Genomic DNA, 20,213 nt, shown 5'->3' on the forward strand with positions numbered 1-20,213 from the left:
TAAACCCTAAACCCTAAACCCTAAACCCTAAACCCTAAACCCTAAACCCTAAGCCCTAAGCCCTAAAACCCTAAACCCTAACTCGGAATTGGCAGCGGTGTGGTGACGGAACTGTGCTACCCTGAAGAGCGGGCCCGGAAGTTGGGTTGGTGGACCCTGCTGATCACTATCGGGATCCCCGGTGGTGCATTCATAAACGGCTTTGTTGTGCAACACCTAGGTGTGCCCTGGATATTTTGGATATTCGCGATTATTAATGGCGTTCAATTCATTGCCTACGTCCTGCTCGGTGACGAAACTTTATACGTCAAGGATATATCCATCCATCCGAAACGCAATGGCTGGAGCCGGCTCGTCCCTTGTCGGCTCGACCGTCGCCCCTTCGAGATGCAAAACTTCATCGCCCCTCTCTTTCTAGGGAGGTTCCCTCGGATCCTGATTCCGGGAATTGCATATGGCGTCGAATTTGCCTACGCTAACATCGCTATCATCGTTGAGACACCACTAATCTTCGGCGAGAAATTTCACTTCAATGCCCAACAAGTAGGCTACCAGTTCATTTCCATCATCATCGGCTCCGTTATTGGGGAACAAGTTAGTGGCCCAATGTCAGATTGGTTCCTGGGTGTTCTCCGGCGTCGGAAGGGCCATACCATCCCTGCGGATCGTTTGTGGCTGTCATATATTGGATATGGCACTGTTTTCGCGGGCTTACTAGTCTGGGGCTTCCAATTAGAAAGGGCAACCACTTGGAACGTTACACCATGCATCGGAATGGCTATTGCTGCCTTTGGAAACCAGGTTCTTACTACCACCCTCATATCCTTCGCGGTCGATAGCCACAAGGAACACTCTGCCAGCATCGGCGTTTTTATCAACCTCTGTCGACAGATCTATGGATTTGTGAGTCCCCAGCAAAGTGTTTGACTTTACTTCGACATGAATGCTGACTGAAATGTCTTCTTAGTGCGGTCCATTCTATTTCCCTGATATGTATGCCAACCTCGGGCTAAGCGGTGCTGCTGGTGTTATGTGTGGGATTATGGCAGTGGTGTCTTTGACTCCGGTTCTTTTGATTCAGCTAATCGACACGAGGAGAAAGCCCCAACAATATTGATGAGAATCAACTCCTGTGGCCAGATTTACGACGACGTGATTGGATTTTGTCTTGAGATATTTCCAGAACTTTGCATTTGTATAGAATGGATATGCTGCCACGATACATTGTGCTGGATGAAACCCTACGATTGCCAATGGCTTCTGAGAGAGGTTTTACTTTGAGCTGGCATGGAATATCCCTATGGGTTCGACGGTAATGGACCGATTATTGATCCAACGCAATTGCACACTGAGAGACTTCTTAAACCATGTCCGGTGCCAACACCGCCTAGATAAACACAGTGTTAGAAAAAAGCCAGTACGAGTATACTTGAAGGGTTAAAGTGGACTGGAAAATATGTCAATTGCGCTGGCGAGAGGAAGAAAAGAACTATCTGCGTAGCTACGACTAAATGTACTAGGGGCAAACATGTAGTGGTCGATGACCACCTCTGACACATAGTGTCTAGAGCCATCTATGCAGACGACGATCTCCGAGATTTTCTCCACGGGAGGCTTTCTTCCGATCGTTTGGTCTAAAAATTACTACGATTTTGATCATGTCGAAGGCCTGCGGCGGCCCGTTTACGGTAGTCTCATTCATTCTGTGACGTGTCTAGACATCACAGACTTGCTGCTTTAAAGTACATTGATTCATAGCAAACCAGTCAGAGATATGAACATACTACAGCATCGTAGACGAATCCCGAGTTTGCCATCGCATTGGGAGGTCAGTGTATCCTCTCTGGTCCCCCATAGTCCGAGCTGTGAATCAGTCTCAGTGGTCGCAATGTCTTCGCCTTCTCTGGATGATGGGCACTATCATGTCTAGCTATGTATTTTGTTCAAAATACTCGCTTCCGCTTCTTTACCACAATTTGTGAGCTTCTTGTATTGTAATTTAGTCTCCAGCCTTCCGTCACATACTTGTTTCCATTCTACGTACAATTCCGCGAGGTCTAGCTATCCCGATCATATGATAACGGCATGAGGCCTCCAGTCTAGGAATTGCAATCAACATCTCAACAAGTATCCAGCATCTCGACAAGAGCAGCCTTCTCGTCCGAAGTGATGGTAAGATCATAGACTGATTTCACCTTCACCCACATCTTGGCATAAGTGCAGTAATAGGAAGCTATTTTGATGTCAACGGTTTATAGATCACACAATACGCACGGTTTCAGACGGACCTAGTGGGGGCCTCCAAGATTCTGGGCCTTTGTCGCCCTTCGCGGAGTTCACGTTGTCGGTGACTGCTAAGAGCTGGGGATTCTTGAGGTCATTGGCGAAAGCTTGACGATCTGCTTTAGTCCAACTGGAGGCCCCGGACTACCCATATCCATTAATATCTTGACTCGTCCATTTTGTCAGATAAGCCGATCTCACCTTCCATGCATTTGATAATGGAACAACGTGATCGATGTCGACATCGCTTGCAGCTGTCCAGGTCTCGCCATCATACGGAGAAAACCAAGATCCACTAGTAGCACCGCAGCTGGAGCTTTGGACCACGTCGGTTCCATCCCGTTTGAGGATTGTTTCGCGTGTGTTGCAATTTCTATGGACGGAAATTTGAGTTGCCAATACTTCCAAGGTTCAGAATCACCGTGATCTTATCTACTCACCCGCTGATAGTAATCCAGTGCGGAAATTCGTCACGGCTATATCCATCCTGCGATCCCTGTGCAGCAACGGTCAATCCTGCCAGCTCACTCGTTGCAGTAGAGGTAGACGGAATTCCAGGTGGTGATGGGGCAGGCAAGGCTCCACCTAGGAAAGGCTGGAAGGCGAAAGCCAGAACCCAAGCAGCGCGAGATATGCCCATTGTGGTTTTCTTTAGCAAATATCGATAGATTTCGACTGAGCTGTGAATACCAACTGGAATGCGTTGAGAGTAATCAAGGCTACAGTCAAGAATGTAGGATAAATACAGTATACCTCCAAGTTGGAACTATGATTTTATACTCCAGCTTTATCTGTTAGGTCGAGTCAAGCCCCTCACATAAACAATGCTAATCCAATACCAATTCCTCTCCAAATGCATTGTAACATCGGCTCCCGAGTCTTGGCCCGGGGCTTGGCGTTGCACGTTGATCAATCATTGGCTTGCGACTAGACAGCGCGGGAAGTGCGGGAGCTGTGCAAGAGTTGTGACTGATAACAAGCACACCATTCGCTGTAGATTCATATACGACAAGTCACCTGGGCCGTAAAGGGACCAGACGAGGGTACTCGTGTAGAATGTTGAAACAGAAGTCTGCCAGAGAGGGGACCGTGAAATTCCAATATGGAAATGATCATCTGAGATCTTCCCCCTTTCTCAGTCTTGCGCTGCACAGTATTACGGCTACGTTGTACTCAGCACTACAGTCCGTACTAAGACTTGGGACAGGGAAATCAAAGGGTTGCAATCAAAAAGACATTAATCTATGGATGATGTGTGTCCACTTTACAGTAAGCCTCTGGTAAACTGCCATGGGAGAGATACCTTCACATCCAGTTTCTTGGCCGCCGTGAGTACCCATTCGGGCTCACGCAAGAATTGACGGGCCATTAACACGGCATCGGCCTGAGGCTTGGGGCCAGACAGAATTGCCTCGGTCGCCTGTGCCTCTTCTTCTGCGCCCTGAACAATATCGCGAGCGGACTCAGCCTCTGTAATGAAGCCAACAGCTCCAACCAGCGTCGTATGGTTAGCGGCGTGAATTTCTTGACGAATTTGGCCAGCGAGATCAATCTGATAGTTCGTATGAGGCTCGATCCGTTGGCTTTTGTGATTGCCGCCTGAACTGACATCCAGGAAGTCAATCCCTAGGTCTGGTAACAATTTGGCCAATTGAATTGAGGATGGCATGTCCCAGCTTCCGGTTTCTGCTGCGACAGTTTGATTCTCGAGCCAATCCGTCGCACTGATACGAAGAAACAAGGGCATTCCATTCGGTACGACGGCACGGATTGCAATAGCCACCTCGGATAAAAGCCGAGTTCGGTTCTCAAAACTGCCACCATACTTGTCCGTTCGTCGATTGGTGACGGGGCTGAGGAATTGATGAATCAGGTATCCGTGGGCCCCATGTATCTCAATTACATCCACTCCTGCTTGTGCAGCAAGCTCTGCACTTCTTGCAAACGCCTGGACAAGCTCTTCGACCTCGACCGTTTCAAGCTCGCGAGGGGGCCAAAATTGATCACCAGGTGCCCAAATTTGCTCTTCCCCGCCCGAGGGGCCAACCACATTTGATGGCCAGCCACCGACACTTTCATCGGCTTTGATGCCGCGTTGCTTGGCTTGGGCTGCGAGCCAGGGTGCGACCGTGCTAGCCTTCCGGCCGGCGTGAGCAAGCTGAATGCCGATTCTGGCCCCTTGACTATGAGCGAAATCCACCACGCGGCGGAGCCCTTTGAACTGTTCGGAGTCTGTCCCGTCCTGCCAGAGGCCGGAATCATTGGGCGAAATCCGACCATTGGGCTGAACTGATGTGGCTTCAATAAAAATCAGACCAGCACCCTTTGTGGCCAAATGACCGAGATGCGCGATGTGAAAATCTGTGAGAGCGCCTACCGCCGGAGAAGTTGGGTCTGATTCAGTGGAGTACGTGCACATCGGTGCCACAATCACGCGATTCTTGAATGTAACATCTCGAATTTGTAAAGGGCGGAACAGCGTCGGGGTGTTGGGGTCCTGTGGGTTTACAGCAGCTCCAGCATTGTTGGCGGGGGTAAAATAAGGCAGACCCTGAGCCTGGTGGATTGTCGGGGAACTAAACGAAGTAGATCCCATTTGTATTTAATTGTCTAAAAGATTAAGACTTTTGATTGAGAGAGATCCACAGATGTAGAGACGTAGAGACGTAGAAATGGTCATTTATATATACACTTCCAAGGTTGACAACAATCCATCGGCTGACAAATTGACGGAGTTCGAATCCTAGGAGTTCCCCTCCACTGATCGGAGACAATGCCGAACAGCCGATGTCGGGAATTCCAACCGTCACAAGCATTCAACTGATGACATAGTTATGGAATATATATTGGCGGTTGGCCAAAAGGCCACAATATGAACCATAAAAGAACCCAGGACTAACGAATGCACCGAATTAAAACCCTTTAACATCAAATGACCAACACAACTACCCCAAGGCTCACGATTACGGGCGACTAACTGTACCACCAGATAGTATCCGATGAGAGAGTTGGATCCAGGTGGTTCACCATGCGAGAAATGAGCTTATACAGGAATTCAATAAGGATCTTCCCAACCACCCGTTCCATCTCGGCATCCTTTGCAAAGACTTGGAATCCTAGCATACCCTGGTCGAAAATAATTGACATATTTCCGCCATTCTTTGGAGTCAGGAGAAATTCTTTTCTTCAATGGATGAATACAACCAGAAAACTCTCCCAGACACTGGGCCGTAAAACATCGGTCGAGGTCGAGAATCCAAAAATGACCACAGCCATAACGACCTGTATGATCAAGGACTTCTAGCAGGCACATCTGTATACCAGAGTCAGAAACATGAGATAATCTTCCAAATAGTTTTACTTGCCTCCAAATTTTATTTGTCCTTGGATTCTATTCAAAGCCCCCGCGGCTTTAAACCCGAGAGAGATACTATAATCTCAAGACCTGGCTGTTGTAATAGTATTCTCCCGAGAAATAATTATACCAAGGCAAAGAGCAAAGAGCAAAGACCTAGGTAGAAGATGAATGCTATCGCTACCATTTTATTACAGACTAACTATACTAGTTGAACATTCCGACTGTGACAAAGAAAGTTGACTCTATGATCTTGGCCTGAAACGTCCATGTTACATATATGTAGTATTTTCAACTTGAGATAGAAGGGGTGCTGGAAATGTGACCATCATTTCCATTCTTTGAAACATAAGTTATGGTCCTAAAAGACAAGTCACAACATGGAGTGGTGGGATGTCTGAGCTTCTATAAAGATCAACAAAGCCATCCGAGACAACAAAAGACAAGCAGTAGAAGTGAGAAGGAGATAAGAGTTCATAAAAGAACAGAAGTCTTGAATAAATATTTAATTCCTTTGCATGTTACTCCGTACACTATTTCTCAATCTCATATGGTTACCCAAGTACATATGTATCAACAAGAAACAGCCAATAGCATCAAATCTACACGTTGCTTGTCCACCTGCGCACATCAGCTGCACTCCCCCAACTTCAACTTCAACTTTGACATCTCCCTCACTTTCACGCAATTATCTACCTTCCCTACCTTTTTGCCTTTCTCCATCTTACCTTCTGAAAAGTTAACCTTTTCAATACATCAGCTCTACCCAACCTCAACTTCAACGAGTCAACAAGTCGACAATTCAACTACCCTTGCTATCTTTGCTTGATCCCCACATCGATAAAATATCACCATGGTTACAACAGTCTTCACCGGTGGCCGTGTCCTCTTTCCCGGCGTATGGGGTAACTTTGTCCCTACCATGGTAGTCGAGAACGACCATATCACGCACGTCGGTTGGGAGCATGACCAAGCAGTTGTTCGGGTTCAAGCGACAGCATCAACAGTGGATTTGAAGAATCGAATAGTCCTCCCGGGGTTTATTGATGGCCACGTGCACATCCTCAATTTCGGTATGTCGCTGCAGAAACTCGACCTTCTCCCTTGCAAGAACCTCGCAGATATCCGAAATGTCATCACTTCCTATGCAGCGACTCATCCATCCGATCCACGCATTCTGTGCCGAGGCTGGGTCCAGTCGGTTACGGATGGCAACGCTCTTGCAACAGCCTTGGACGACCTAGATCCGCGACCGATCTACATCGAGGCATTGGACCTCCACTCAACGTGGTGCAATAATGCAGCTCTCAAAGAGCTAGACGCTCACTCGAAACCCGATCCTCAAGGGGGGAAAATTCATCGCTGCCAGAATGGGATACCGTCCGGCTTACTCGAGGAGGCTGCACAGTTCGATATCGTCTGGCCGTTTTTGGACCGAGTCACGTCTATGGAGAAGAAGGTAGCCGCGATTGATGCTGCGATCAGTGCTCATAAACGTGCCGGGTATACGGGACTCGTGGATATGGCTATGGGAGAGAGTGAGTGGGCGGCATTGAATATCTACAGAAACCAACGTGGCGGACTTCCAATGCATGTGGCAGCACACTGGTTGGTGCCCTACTCAAAATGTGATTCCGATATCTCCCGTCATATTGATCGTGCCATTGAGCTTCGACAAACCTTCAACCTCAAAACCTCCCCGGAGTTTTGTATCACTGGCATTAAGCTCCTCTGTGACGGCACTGTGGATGGGTGTACAGCGGGACTACACCAGCCGTATGGCGGATTTTCCAATATCGTCGATCCCATCTGGCCTGCCGATGCCCTTGCAGCAGCTATTCGCCGCGCTACCGATGCCGACCTACAGTGCGCTATTCACGCAATCGGAGATCGAACAGTGCAGCAGGCTATTGACTGTTTATCACAGATTCAGAACCTCCCAGCTTGTCGTCATCGTATTGAACATTTAGAGATAACAACTCCCAAAGATGCGAGAAGGCTTGGCCAACTGGGAATAGTGGCCTCAGTCCAGCCTGTCCACCTAGACCCAGCGACCTTTGACGGATGGCCGGAGATGCTTGGGATTCAGCGTTGCAGGCGGGCTTTCGCGTACCAAGACTTCGTCGATGCCGGTGCTCGTTTGGCCTTTGGGACCGATGCCCCCACTGCGGAGCATCACGCACTGTCAAATATTTACATTGCTACTACTCGGCGGTCGTCTATCAAACCCTCCTTGCAAGATACTGTCAATCCCGAATTCGCAGTTTCCCTCGCGACCGCTGTCTCAGCAGCAACTGCGGGGGCTGCGTATGCGTCCTTTGCAGACTCGTGGACAGGGAGTCTACGTCCAGGATTCAGTGCCAATTTCGTTGTGCTGGATATGATCTGGGCCCCGGGATCTCTCTTAGAAGCTCGGGTGTGCCAAACATGGTACAAGGGAAAGAAGGTGTTTGATGAAGAAGCGGGTAGCCTGTGATTTGAGGACTCTCTCCTTTCGAAGAACCACATTAAGACAGCACTGAAGAAACAATGAAACAACATCCCTTGTGGAGTCATTACATATGTAAAACTTCCCCATTTTAAACTACTCTACTTCCGCCAACTCATACGCCAACACTCTCTCGATTGATTGTACAACACTTCCAACTCAAACACTTGCGTCCTCAATATGAATGACTGTGCTCATTCCTTTTCCATTCTATCCAATCTTTGCCATCTCCAGATTTGTAGCTATGGCAATATCTTCTCCGTCGAAAATCTTGGTTATCCCTTCCAGAGGCATATATCGTGTCTCAACGTAAAGGAAATAGATGACGACCACTTCCACCGCCAAGAAACAGCAGTAGAAGATGTAATAGCGCCAGTGTACATTGTCAAGAGCGATGGGATTGACGTATTAATTGAGGAATAACGCGATATACATCGCAAACTCCATGATTGTATATCCTTTGGCCCGCATTGAATACGGAAGAATCTCCGTGGTATAACTTGCGATCAAACCAGACCTTCTCCACGTCAGCAATAGCAGTGGCCTATCCACCAGGACAAACTCGCTTTAATTTGTAGATTAGATAGTAAATGAAGATCATACCCAGCACTCCGGACCCAAGTGCTGAGTTTGCATGGTCATAATACTTTGCAGACAGGATTGTCCACACCACGAAAGCGACCATCATGCCAGCAGAGCTGATAAGCAGGATTGGCCGGCGCCCCCATTTATCGACAAAGAAGCTGAAGACAAGATTGGTGGCGAGATTGAAAGAGGTCAAGTCTCCCTTGATCAACAACTGTTAGTTCGGGTCTTTGATTCCGATACTATCCATGAGGAGGTTCAAATAATACGATACCAAGCCATTACCTGACCACTGGGCAAAGAGTCCGAAAGAGATTATGATGAAAAGTCTTTTGCGATTACCAGGAGTTCGCAGAAAATCGACATAAGATCCCGAATTCTCTCTATTCTTCTTCATCGCAATCGCAGTTGTAATTTCAGTGAACTCCAGTTGAACTACCTCATCGCTCTCATCCCCCTGAGCATGGTAATAGGCCAACATTTTCAAGGCTTTTTCGAGTTGGTCTTTGGAGACATAATAGCGCGTACTCTCGGGAATCCACCACACAACTGCCAGCATAATCAATGTGAATATCCCTTGGATTAAGCTCGGTGCTCTCCAAGACCAATCGTTCTATTATTGTTACTGGAACGCCGGCAGATCTTGACTTCCACCACTTACTTTGATTTTCAACGTTCCATATGTCGTCCATGCCGCGATAAAAGCCCCCGAGTGATAGGTGGCGCCAGATATAGTAACCAGAATTGCTCTGTCTTGAGCCGGGGCAATCTCTGTAATAAGCAGTGGAGCAGTGCAAATCACGATGATGTCTCCAAACCAGAGAATAAACCGAGCGCCGACGAACATGGAGAAGTTAATCGAACCTGACTGCAGAGCCACTCCAAGTAACATAAAACAAGAGCCAAAGGCCAAGCAAATCCTACGGCCTAGACGATCAAGCATATAAGGCAAAATGACTAAACCAGCTAATGCACCAACACTCATAACGCAGTTGAATAAACCCAGTGTTGGACCTTTCAGGTGGTTGAAATAGCCCTGCCAGTAGGACAATGCTTGCAACCCATTCCTAATCTCAATGGGAATAAAACCCTTAGAAAGGTAAGGTAGGATGCTCAAAAAACTCACATCATCGAGTTATCAAATCCATTAGCAGTGTTGGTTGCAATCAAAACTAAAATGTAGAAGTACAGGACTCGCATATTGCGTTGTTTCCACCATTTCACGCGAGGGAACAGTCGCCCTCCTAAGTATAAATGACCCTTGGGGGATTTAACCGCCTCATATGCTTCACTCATTTTTGGTGGACCTCTCAATTTAAAATTAAAATAGAAGTTATGTGTCCCCGGAAGAGATGGGGGTCGAGAGGGTCCATCATATTTATATTGTCCAATATACTACACGTATACTGCCTCAACGCATATAACCGGTCGAATAAGTTTCTTCGTTTCGAAAGACGAATGAAAAAAAAAAGGCAACTACTCATCTCAGCACCGGGCTTCTCTTTCATCATTCATTCAGCCTAATAGGAAGATCAAATGCGGGGTGAGCGTGGGACATTTCTCATTTATGCCGGTGACAACTGATGCTAGCAATCTCTTCTCTCAAACCCCCCAAACAAACAAAGATATCACTCAACATGGCTGTTGCTCACCATAACCCGATTATCCCAGAATTTGCTCCTGACCCTTCCATCTGCTTTATCGATGGCATATTCTATCTGGTGAACTCGAGCTTTCATCTCTATCCTGGGCTACCCATTTATATGTCAAATGACCTGATCTCATGGAAACATATTGGTGAGACGTTTCTATCCAATTCCACCTATCGGAAGCCTAACGTGTTTTAGGAAATGCCATATACAGACCATCCCAACTGTCTCTGTCCCGAGCGACTACATTTATTGCCCCGTGGGACGATGGCACAGCAATGGTTGGGACTGGGGCCTTTACGCGCCCACAATTCGACATCACAATGGCATAACCTACATCATATGCACCAACGTCATTCATGGTCCATCCAATGCACTGGGCGATGAACGAAATGAACAATTTATCATTCACACAACTGATATTTGCTCGGGGAGTTGGTCAGACCCGATATTCTTCGGATTTCCTGGAATTGACCCATCTCTGTTGTTCGACGATGATGGCCGGGTATACGTCCAACTGTGCAAAACGTGGCCCGAATTCCACATCTACAACGGCGAAATAGATATCACAACCGGGGTTATGATTGTAGAGCCCACTCTCATCTGGAAGGGATGCAAGAAAGGATATACAGAGGGCCCACATATATACAAGAAGGACGGCTGGTACTACCTTTTATGTGCCGAAGGGAGCACATTTCGATACCACATGCTAAGCATGGCGCGATCAAGAAACATATGGGGCCCATATGAGTCCTATGACATGAACCCTTTGTACACGGCTAGCGGCACTACTCAATATGTTCAAAACACTGAACATGGCGATCTTTTTCAAGATCAAAACGGGCAATGGTGGGTGGTCATGCTGGGGATTCGCATCAAGGAGGGACGATCTATCATGGGACAGGAGACATTCTTGACAGCGGTTAATTGGCCTTGCGACGGGTGGCCGAAGATTAAATCGATCACAAGCGACGGGAATTTGGGGACAAAGTTCAAGGAGTGTCAAGACTCACTTGCCGTTACCCCCTGGGTTTATTTGAGAGATGCTAAACTAGATCAGTACCATATTCATGACAAGTGCATCACAATACAAGCAGACCCGGTGGAGTTTACTAGCCCGGATGAGTCAATTACTTTTGATGGCCAACGACAACGAAGACTGGAAGGCACTGCTACGGTCACTGTGTACAGGCCACAGCATTCCACATCAGTTCGAGCAGGGTTGGCTCTCTACAAAGACGAGGACCGATTCTTGACAATTGGATGCGACTTCCACTCCTAACACGTTGTTTTCAACGGACTGAATCAAGCGAAGTCATTCTTGCAAAGGGAGACACAAGTTGTGGAATTCCAAGATTTCATCTCTTTCAAAATTAGCTACACCGAGACTTCTCTGCAATTCTTCTTTCGGGTGGACGAAGCAGACTGGCATGGCTTGGCGACAGTTGACACTGCCATCATGACGGATTACGATTTCACTGGCCCGGTCATTGGGATTTTTGCCATTGAGGATGATGTTGCGGTGGAATTTGGAGACTTGGAAGTTGATGCTGTGTAGGGCCCACCAAAGGTTTGATCCGACAGGTATCATCGAGTTGATAAGCTCAGAATGGGGATTTATGTTGATTTCTTTTCTCCTTTTCTAGATGCTTCCAGGCTTGAGTTTCTGCAAATCTTCTGCTCTCCAGTCGGTTACTAGCATGTGGCCAGGCTCGTGTGCAAAGACTAGGCCTTCAATCTTGTCACTTGCTGCTTCAACGGCAATTTGAGGTGTAACTCCGCAGGCCTAGAATGAAGTCAGATCAATACATCCAGGTGGTCAGATGACTGTGTAGCACTTACCCAAAACACAGGAACTTCCCCCTTTTCGAATGTTTGCGGTTCTCCAAAGTCCGGCTTTGCCACGTCAAGAATTCCAAGTTGTTTTGCGCCATCCCATCCCCAGGCGACAGGCTCTCCATGTGTCGACAGATAGGCCCGAGTGACCTCTCTCACTCTCTCTATATTCTCTGGGCGATACGGTCGCATGGATACAATACAGTGGCCGCCAGTGAATATCCCAGCGGGTAGCAAGGGAATGTTTGATCGGTACATTGCGACTATCGTGCCAGTCTTTTGGTGACGCGGCGGCAACCCTGCCGCCGTTAGGGCACCCTCAAAAGAGAACGAGCACCCGATCAAAAAGCCCACATGATCCTTGGTCCATACATCAGACAAGTCACGACGACTCTCAATGCACTTCCCGCCCGAATATACTCGATATTTGGGGAAATCCGTCCGAATGTCAAAATCTTCGGACCGAATACACTCTGCCGGTCGAACAGCAGTTGGGTTCCCAGGAACAGCGGTCATCCCCAGCAGGGGACAAGGAACTGGGTTGCGCAAACACAAATCATGGAAATCTGCAGCATATTTTGACGGAAGTACCAGAAGATTTGCTTGTAAGTATCCCGGCGCAACACCCGCGGTATTGGTGAGTTGATTGTAACGACAGCGCAGTCGTGCCTCTTGGGAGATGATATTGTTCATATTGTCCTGCTCTGATTTTTTGGACAAGGTAACAAACTACTCCGTATATATTCTATTAATATTCTCTCATATCTTCCTATCCTATTAATATATTAACTTCATATTATAACATAGTATCTACCCCCTATACCCTTCCAAGATTAGAAGATACCTCGGCTATCATCGGGATCCACATACCGATGGGTCTGGGGAAAAGGTTGGGGAAAACCCCACGACCCAAAGAGATAATAACCTTGGAACCTTGGAACCAGATAAGCCACCAAGATGATAAGCACAGAATGGTCCTATCGACTTTCCTCTTCGGGTTAGGATCAGTACGGATCAACGGATTGGCTTGCATTAGTGGTGGATATTCCCTGTTTCCCTCTTTCCCATTGGCCAATATCAGCCCTTTCTCATCTGCTTTGACCCTTTCTCTTCGCCCGTCAACTTTTTCAACTTCCGTCTCTTATCACCGTCGTCGGCCCGATGGATCCACTCACACTTGACTTGTATCGCTGTGGAAGATACGAAGATAGGCCATGTCACTATATGATCCACTATGGATGAACACATTCTCTAAGTCAATTAGTTCTTTTAACAATCTCGATATTTTGCTGCTGCAACCTCATAGCAGCCATGTCGCACGATACCGTCCACGATACCCCTTTGGAGCTTAAGGATTCCCTAAAAAAGGAGGATGCCGAAGAAGCAAACTATGCCGTCGCCGGCGAGTCTTTGGATGTGGTGCTGGATCCAACGAAAGAGGCAAAATTGCTCGCCAAGTTGGATGCTGCCTTTGTACCCATCATCATGTTGACCTATCTCACTTGTTTCCTGGACAGATCGAGTATCGGTGAGTTTTATTGAATCTCCGTGAAAAGGAGCACGAACTCACAATGTTCAGGAAATGTCAAGGTTGCCAATATGCCCGAGGATATAAATGCTTCACCAGACGAGTTTTCAACCGCTGTCTCCATCTTCTATGTGACGTATGTTCTTTTCGAAGCACCATGGGCCGTCATGATGAAGAAGTTGACACCTCGCAACATCCTGACGGGGCTCTGTATCGTTTGGTCTCTGACCACCATCTTCACCGGATTTATCCAGTCGGTAGGCTCTCTCTATGCCACTCGTCTTATCTTGGGTGCTTGCGAAGCCGGATTGTTCCCTTGTCTCAATCTCTACCTGACCATGGTCTATCGTCGAGAGGAGCAAGCAAAGCGTGTTTCCTACCTGATGAGTTGCGCTGCCATCTCGGGGGCTGTAGGTGGTCTCTTGGCATACGGGCTCTTGCAAATGGACGGGATTGGTGGCAAAGCAGGATGGAGGTACGTTTCTTTATCCCTAAATCAGTCATTCTTACTTACGGTATCCCTTTCCAGGTGGGTCTATATCATTGAAGGCCTGTTCAGCATCATCTGTGCCCTCCTCATTTGGTTCGGCTTGCCAAATAACCCGGCCGAGGCCTACTTCCTCACCGAAGAAGAGAAATGGATGATGCGGGTACGCAACGAACAGCGTCGCAAGTACATGGGAAGTGAGGAGTTTAGCTGGGAAGAGATGCGGATCGCAATCAGAGATCCCAAGTTGATGTTCAGCAGTGTCATCCAGTTCTGTCAGGATATTCTCTTGTATGGGTTCAGCACGTTCCTACCCACTATCTTGGGTGGCATGGGCTATGACTCCCTGATGAGCAACGTCTTGACTGTCCCAGTCTACGTCTGGGCTGCGATGATCTTTGTCGCAATTGCTTGGTGCTCAGACAGATACTCCAAATTTGCATCAGTGCGTTTAACCAATTCCGATATCCAATGAATCGTTCCTCACTAACCTTTTTACAGTACATCTTCGCGGCCAATATATTCGGAGTTGTTGGTTACATCATACTTCTCACGGTAGACAATACGGCCGTCCTATACTTTGCCACTTTCCTTATCGGCATCACCACCTATACGTCCGTTGGTCTCAACATCGCCTGGCTTAACGTGAATATCGCCCCACAATACCGTCGTGCACTGGCGATTGGCCTCCAGCAGACAATCGGAAACTGTGCTGGTATCGTTGCCGGCCAGGTGTATCGCACATCACCCTATGTGTTGGGTAACTTCTTTTCCTTGGGGTCCCTGGTGATAGCCCAACTCACGGTAACTGGCTATGGTCTTTACTTGCGGCGGGAGAACAAGGTGAAGGAGCAAATTATCAGTGGTGAGAAGGAAGAGACTCGAAGAGTCCAGACGGGGGATGGAGAACTGGAATTCAAATATATCTACTAGGTCAACGTTGATGTTGGCAAGGTATAACCGGGAAGAAATAGAATCTCGGGAGGAATTCACGCTTTCACAAACCCAAATAAAGCCTTGGATATTCTCAATTTTAATCTCTGTCACCTATTTTGCTCAAAGTCGCATATATAACTTCTCGCTAGATATTGTGCGTAATCAGAAGAAATCTTTCATCACGCTTGACAATTCTTCACCGTAATCAAATACAAACCCCCCGTCGGGCATCTGCTGGTAAGGTCCTCCATCTGCCACAGGGCCCGTTCCCATCCCCATGATTTGATCCTCCAGATTTCCCACGGCTTCGAACCACTCCATCAGCTCCTGTGTCATTTGTTCCCCGTCCTGCGGTGTCCGACTCTGGGTGCTGGCAGATTGGGGCAATGCGGGAGAGCCGTGGACATTCAATGGTTCCCCTTCATCTCCCGCTTCGATATCAAGGCGCTTCTTCTGGACCCCGAGCCCCAATTGAGGACCAAGCTTCCGGAGGCTTCGAATAGACTTCCATAATCGGCGAGAGATATAAGACTGGGCTGAGACTCCTTTGACCAGCTCCAGAGCCCAGTAAAACTCCTCCTTACATGACCCACTAAATTGTGTTGGAGCCTGGGCTACTGCCAGAAACAAAGCTGCAAGGGCCGAGACGAGGAACCAATTAAATGCCACCTGTTGTAAATGGTAGATGTCCGATGTATCGTTCAAACGAGTAATGAATCGAATTGTATCTTTGGCAATTTCCACCACGGTCTCGGACTCGCCGGAATATCGCATGACATGTGCTGAGGTATGAAGGACGGGACGGTGAATGAGCATGCGCAGCTGATTGGCACGAAGATAAAGTAGGGCACGCAGTCTGCGCAGGCTTCGTGAGCCTTCCGTGGCAGTCTCAGACTCCGCAGAACTCGGATGATCGAGCCGCAACGAGTCTGGAATGGCATGCACCCAACGCAATACCTGCCAATCCAAATAGTTCATCTCCTCCTTTTTGATTTCGTTCGTGTTGTTAAATGCTGATATGAACTTCCATACCTTCGCTGCGATCCGGCTGTACTGAATCATCACGCGCAGATATGGTGTATTCTCGGCGGGCTCTGGCAGACAAGGATCAATATCTGTATCTTCCAGGGCAAACGGCATGCCAGTCCCAAAGCTCCAGCGCATATCCAGAATGTATATAGACCAGAAGAGTCGCAGAACACGATCCTTCCCCACAGCTAAGATGGCCGGTTGGCTCAGGGTTTCCCGTCGATGAAGACCTTTTTCGAGGCACATGCGCTCAACGATACCAACAGTACGCCACGCCAAAATTTCCTCGTCCATTTGAAAATAGAACATTGACTATCGATAGAATTAGCATGTCGAGCATTCATGTTTGATCAGGCATGACGAACCACGAGAGTCAAAAATACGATGTTCTTGAATTTGGGCGGACCCCAGACACAATTGTCCTGAACCTCCCGTACACTGTCAAAAAGGGCAATAGCCTGTTCACTCCGACCACTGGCTTCGGCTGTCAATGCACACGCAAACACTACACGTAGGATATGGACGTCTTCGCGAGCCAGTCCATTTTGTCCATCGGGCTGGCGGGTCGGACCAAGGGCGCGGTCCATTGGGCCGTACAGAAGATGAACCTGGTCCAAAATCTCGGTAAGTTCCAGGACCGGGTACATAATGCCCATTTCCTCCTCATAGACTTGGCAAAGGCGAAGTGCCTCGGCTTTAGGGATAATCCAAAATGGATCGAGGATCTGGCGCGTTTCAATTTTCTCGTTTGGAGCCGATGGCGACGCCAGCGGTGAAGGTTCTTGGGTCATATCGCCCTCGTCGCCAGCCTCGGCACGTTCCACAATCCCGCGTTGCTGCAGACTGGATTTCGCGAGGTCGAAGCTAAAAGCTGATGTCGTCGGGCCTTGGAATGACGTCTCTCTAGCCGTTGACAGGCGCCTCGGTGAACGTTGGGCAGGGAGCTGTCCACAAGTGCCGGTGGTAGAAGCACCTCCAGGAGAATGTTCGCTGCTGGCTATTGACCGAATGCTAGCAGACAGCTGGGTAATCTGGTCCTGCATTGCCCTCATTTGGTCAAAAAGCCGCTTGAAGTTGCTTTAAATGTCAAATTAGTTTATGTCCAAACGCACCGAGCTAGGGTGGGGGCATTACTCTTGTTCGGCGGGACTGTCTCGAGAGTTCTCGACGTAAATGCACTCAATATGCTGTCGTCCGCACCGCTGACAGGGTAACTGGCCATTGCATTTGATTTTGCGACGTTTACATCCATTGCTTCACGATTTTGTTAGCACGCGATCTCGAATCGCTTTTCTTTTTCTTTTCGTTTCTTTTTTTTTTTTTTTTCAAACTGACCAGGCTTTGGCGATGTATTTGCGGCGTTTCTTTGGGCGATCATCATTTGTATCGTCCACTGCGGGGTTATCCCAGATTTCTGGAACAGGATACATCTGCAGAGTATTCATCATTCCAAAATGTTGTAATTTTAGTGTGATCAGATATTAGATGCAGTCGATGAAACGGGTGAAAGGATGAAGGATGAAGAAGAGTGTGGAGTCGAGAGAAAATGCGGGGCGATTCCGTCCCACCAGCCTCGGACTCGGAGTACTCGGTGAGTTATACGGAGTATACCTTATACGGAGTACTCCGGGACATAAAAGGACATGACTGAGAAAATATCCAAAGAATCAACAGATAACTATTTCTAGGTCTGATATCTCTAGGTCAAACTGGACGGTTATATCTATATATATCTATACTTCATCTTCATTTTCATTTTCACTTATTTACTTATTTTAGTAGATACAGACATGGCCTCGGATGAATAGAGGAAATCGCATGAAATAAAACTTTAAGAATTCCAAAATACTCTCCTCTTATAGATCCTTGGTGCGTTCATCGCTCTCGGCGATCCACTGCTCAAGCTTCTTAGGGTCGCGTGCGCTAAAGCCGACCTTGAATGGCTTTGGCTCGGTTGTCAAGGCTGTCGGAATCAAATTGCACTCAATTGCATTCAGAATTGGTCGGTCGGCCGCCTCCTTCGCGGTGTGCATATGGAAAGCAGTTATGAGGCGGATAAAGGCAGTAAATAGCTCGCGATTGGCGAGATGTGAGCCTGCACACATCCGTGATCCCGCTCCATATGCATAGTGTGGAGTGCCTGCGCCCTCATTGACCTCCAAATAACGCTCCGGGATGAATTTATCGGCATCTTTGAAGTGATCTTCGTCATAATCGGCAGCCCAGGCATTCTAGAGGGTTCTGTTAGTAAACTCCGAACTAGGACAGAAGCAAGGAGCAACATACCATGAAGAAAGTGGTGCCAGCAGGGATTGTGGCTCCATTCCACTGGATATCCTTGGTGCTTTCGCGTGGCAGACAAATAGGAATGACTGTCCAGAACCGCAAGATCTCCTTGACCAAGGCAGTCACATAGGGGACCTTCTCCTCCACCAAGCATTTCTCCCAGGCATCCCCGTTCGGGTAAACCTCCATGATCGCATCATAGGCCTTTTTCTGAATTCTTTGGCCGTCTTCAGATGCCAGGTACGCAATTCCCATAATCAAGTTACCCGGCACAGTGTCAAGACCAGCCGACACCATGGTCAAACAAATCGATTTCACCTCGGCTAGACGATAGATGAGCACTCACTTCAACATGTACAGGGATCATTTGGAACTCACCATCGTTCAGCTTAGCCTCGGGATCTTTCAAGATATTACCAGTGATGCAAGGCTTATCGGTTCCCTTGGCGATTCGATCCTTGAGCATATCGAGCAAGTAGGTCAGATATTTATCACGGCGACCCCGGAAGTCTACTGCCTCATTGTTCATCTTGGGGAAGATGCGCAGTAGGGGAATATAATCCTGCCAGTTGTTCGAAGTGCTGCGGAAGTTGGACACGCCACGTTCCACGTCCACAATTTCGTGCAGCAGTGTATCATCCACGTTGCCCTCGATGCGGAACCCATAGTTCAGAGTCAAACTGGTGTTGAGGGCGAAGCGCTGGAAATATGCAGTGGGATTCACGTCACATTTGCCATTCTGGCTGTCCCGATACAGCTCTTTAATACTGGAATTGGATTCGAGATCGATGATGGGCATATACGATTGCACCGCCGGTCGATTCAGCGCAGTAGCAGCGGCCTTGCGACGTTTCTTACAGGAATCATCCCACGGGGAAGTTCCGATCGTGAACCCCTGTGAGCTGGAGACGACGCTGTGGAAGGTGTGAAAAGTTGGGCGGGAGATCAGAGCGGACGAGTCCTTAATCCACAATTGACGGACGGATTCAAAGCTGTTGGCAAAAACGATGCGCTATGAGGGTGTTAAATTCTATAAATTCTGTATATATGCCCAGGGGACAATCTCCGATTCCAAAGCGAAACACTTACCTTATTTCCCATGCGCACTTGGAAAACAGGGCCAAATTTCTTTGCCCATTTCCCCGTGACTGTTGCATGTTGATCTCCTAACTGCAAGAGGTTGCCAAATATGGGTATGCCAGGGATCTCCGGAATGCCTTTAATCTTAGGGATATCGGTGCGGTTGAAATAACGAATGATGAAATAAACCACCGTGATAACGGCGACTGCAAGTGTTTGGATTGCCATAATCAAGTAGAATTGAGAAGAATTGCACACTTTTGTGACTGGGAGAGGGCGCATGCACCTCTTATAACCCCTCTACTTCGCAGGGTTCTTCTGTTTGGCTCGGCTACGGCATATTTCCGAATTTAGAGACTCGCATGGTGATGGAAAGAAAGCTGTCGGTTGTCGGTGACATAACAACGTCACATTTAGCCAGTCAGAAGGGACAGAATTCCAGCAAAGGCATTTTCTCATAGGTCGATCAAACTATTCATCAAGTCCGGGGGCGAGATGGTCTCCACTGCGCATTGACGGAATGATCATTCCGCACTCCCCCCTTATGAACGGCTTTCCCGCGGAATAATGACACTTCAATTCCCGCTAATAATACTGTAGGACGATAAGGAATACATTCGATTTCATTTCCACAATATATATATATATATATATATACCTTCTGTATCCCA

General features: G+C 47.9%; 10 protein-coding genes across 10 annotated transcripts; 4 read left to right on the forward strand and 6 right to left on the reverse strand.

Annotated features, from left to right (window-relative positions):
* N7455_003627 (uncharacterized protein) lies at positions 1-1,117 on the forward strand (the record flags this gene model as incomplete). The annotated part of the gene is made up of 2 exons (XM_065604534.1): positions 96-903; positions 968-1,117. Coding segments are annotated over 2 exons (958 nt in total), but the record flags the coding sequence as incomplete, so codon positions are not given.
* A 970-nt stretch (positions 1,118-2,087) lies between these two features.
* On the reverse strand, positions 2,088-3,001 carry N7455_003628 (HNH endonuclease family protein; the record flags this gene model as incomplete). The annotated part of the gene is made up of 4 exons (XM_040962348.2): positions 2,088-2,233; positions 2,289-2,427; positions 2,485-2,656; positions 2,724-3,001. Coding segments are annotated over 4 exons (702 nt in total), but the record flags the coding sequence as incomplete, so codon positions are not given.
* A 546-nt stretch (positions 3,002-3,547) lies between these two features.
* On the reverse strand, positions 3,548-4,879 carry N7455_003629 (NADH:flavin oxidoreductase/NADH oxidase; the record flags this gene model as incomplete). Its single annotated transcript, XM_040962346.2, has 1 exon — positions 3,548-4,879. The coding sequence occupies one exon, from the start codon at positions 4,877-4,879 to the stop codon at positions 3,548-3,550; it is 1,332 nt and encodes a 443-aa protein (XP_040807215.2).
* Positions 4,880-6,491: 1,612 nt separating this feature from the next.
* On the forward strand, positions 6,492-8,114 carry N7455_003630 (amidohydrolase; the record flags this gene model as incomplete). Its single annotated transcript, XM_040962349.2, has 1 exon — positions 6,492-8,114. One exon carries the CDS (start codon positions 6,492-6,494, stop codon positions 8,112-8,114), a length of 1,623 nt encoding a protein of 540 aa, XP_040807213.2.
* Positions 8,115-8,670: 556 nt separating this feature from the next.
* On the reverse strand, positions 8,671-10,007 carry N7455_003631 (putative hexose transporter; the record flags this gene model as incomplete). Its single annotated transcript, XM_065604535.1, has 4 exons — positions 8,671-8,913; positions 8,986-9,324; positions 9,373-9,778; positions 9,838-10,007. The coding sequence occupies 4 exons, from the start codon at positions 10,005-10,007 to the stop codon at positions 8,671-8,673; spliced, it is 1,158 nt and encodes a 385-aa protein (XP_065462086.1).
* A 341-nt stretch (positions 10,008-10,348) lies between these two features.
* On the forward strand, positions 10,349-11,918 carry N7455_003632 (Concanavalin A-like lectin/glucanase subgroup; the record flags this gene model as incomplete). The annotated part of the gene is made up of 3 exons (XM_040962339.2): positions 10,349-10,432; positions 10,575-11,570; positions 11,676-11,918. The coding sequence occupies 3 exons, from the start codon at positions 10,349-10,351 to the stop codon at positions 11,916-11,918; spliced, it is 1,323 nt and encodes a 440-aa protein (XP_040807220.2).
* Positions 11,919-12,002: 84 nt separating this feature from the next.
* Positions 12,003-12,889, reverse strand: N7455_003633 (DUF1445 domain protein; the record flags this gene model as incomplete). The annotated part of the gene is made up of 2 exons (XM_040962343.2): positions 12,003-12,146; positions 12,203-12,889. 2 exons carry the CDS (start codon positions 12,887-12,889, stop codon positions 12,003-12,005), a joined length of 831 nt encoding a protein of 276 aa, XP_040807210.2.
* Positions 12,890-13,507: 618 nt separating this feature from the next.
* On the forward strand, positions 13,508-15,144 carry N7455_003634 (uncharacterized protein; the record flags this gene model as incomplete). Its single annotated transcript, XM_040962342.2, has 4 exons — positions 13,508-13,724; positions 13,776-14,199; positions 14,254-14,656; positions 14,713-15,144. 4 exons carry the CDS (start codon positions 13,508-13,510, stop codon positions 15,142-15,144), a joined length of 1,476 nt encoding a protein of 491 aa, XP_040807212.2.
* A 165-nt stretch (positions 15,145-15,309) lies between these two features.
* On the reverse strand, positions 15,310-17,670 carry N7455_003635 (putative C6 transcription factor; the record flags this gene model as incomplete). The annotated part of the gene is made up of 4 exons (XM_065604536.1): positions 17,512-17,670; positions 17,311-17,430; positions 16,542-17,253; positions 15,310-16,488 (listed from the first exon to the last, which is right to left on the reverse strand). Exons 1-4 carry the CDS (start codon positions 17,622-17,624, stop codon positions 15,310-15,312), a joined length of 2,124 nt encoding a protein of 707 aa, XP_065462087.1. The 5' UTR covers positions 17,625-17,670.
* A 362-nt stretch (positions 17,671-18,032) lies between these two features.
* On the reverse strand, positions 18,033-19,824 carry N7455_003636 (cytochrome P450; the record flags this gene model as incomplete). Its single annotated transcript, XM_040962336.2, has 4 exons — positions 18,033-18,407; positions 18,463-18,785; positions 18,841-19,474; positions 19,552-19,824. The coding sequence occupies 4 exons, from the start codon at positions 19,822-19,824 to the stop codon at positions 18,033-18,035; spliced, it is 1,605 nt and encodes a 534-aa protein (XP_040807216.2).
* Between the last annotated feature and the right edge of the window lie 389 nt (positions 19,825-20,213).

Source organism: Penicillium solitum (genome assembly GCF_028829755.1).
Source record: "Penicillium solitum strain IBT 25940 chromosome Unknown utg000002l_segment0_segment0, whole genome shotgun sequence".
Lineage (NCBI taxonomy): Eukaryota > Fungi > Ascomycota > Eurotiomycetes > Eurotiales > Aspergillaceae > Penicillium > Penicillium solitum.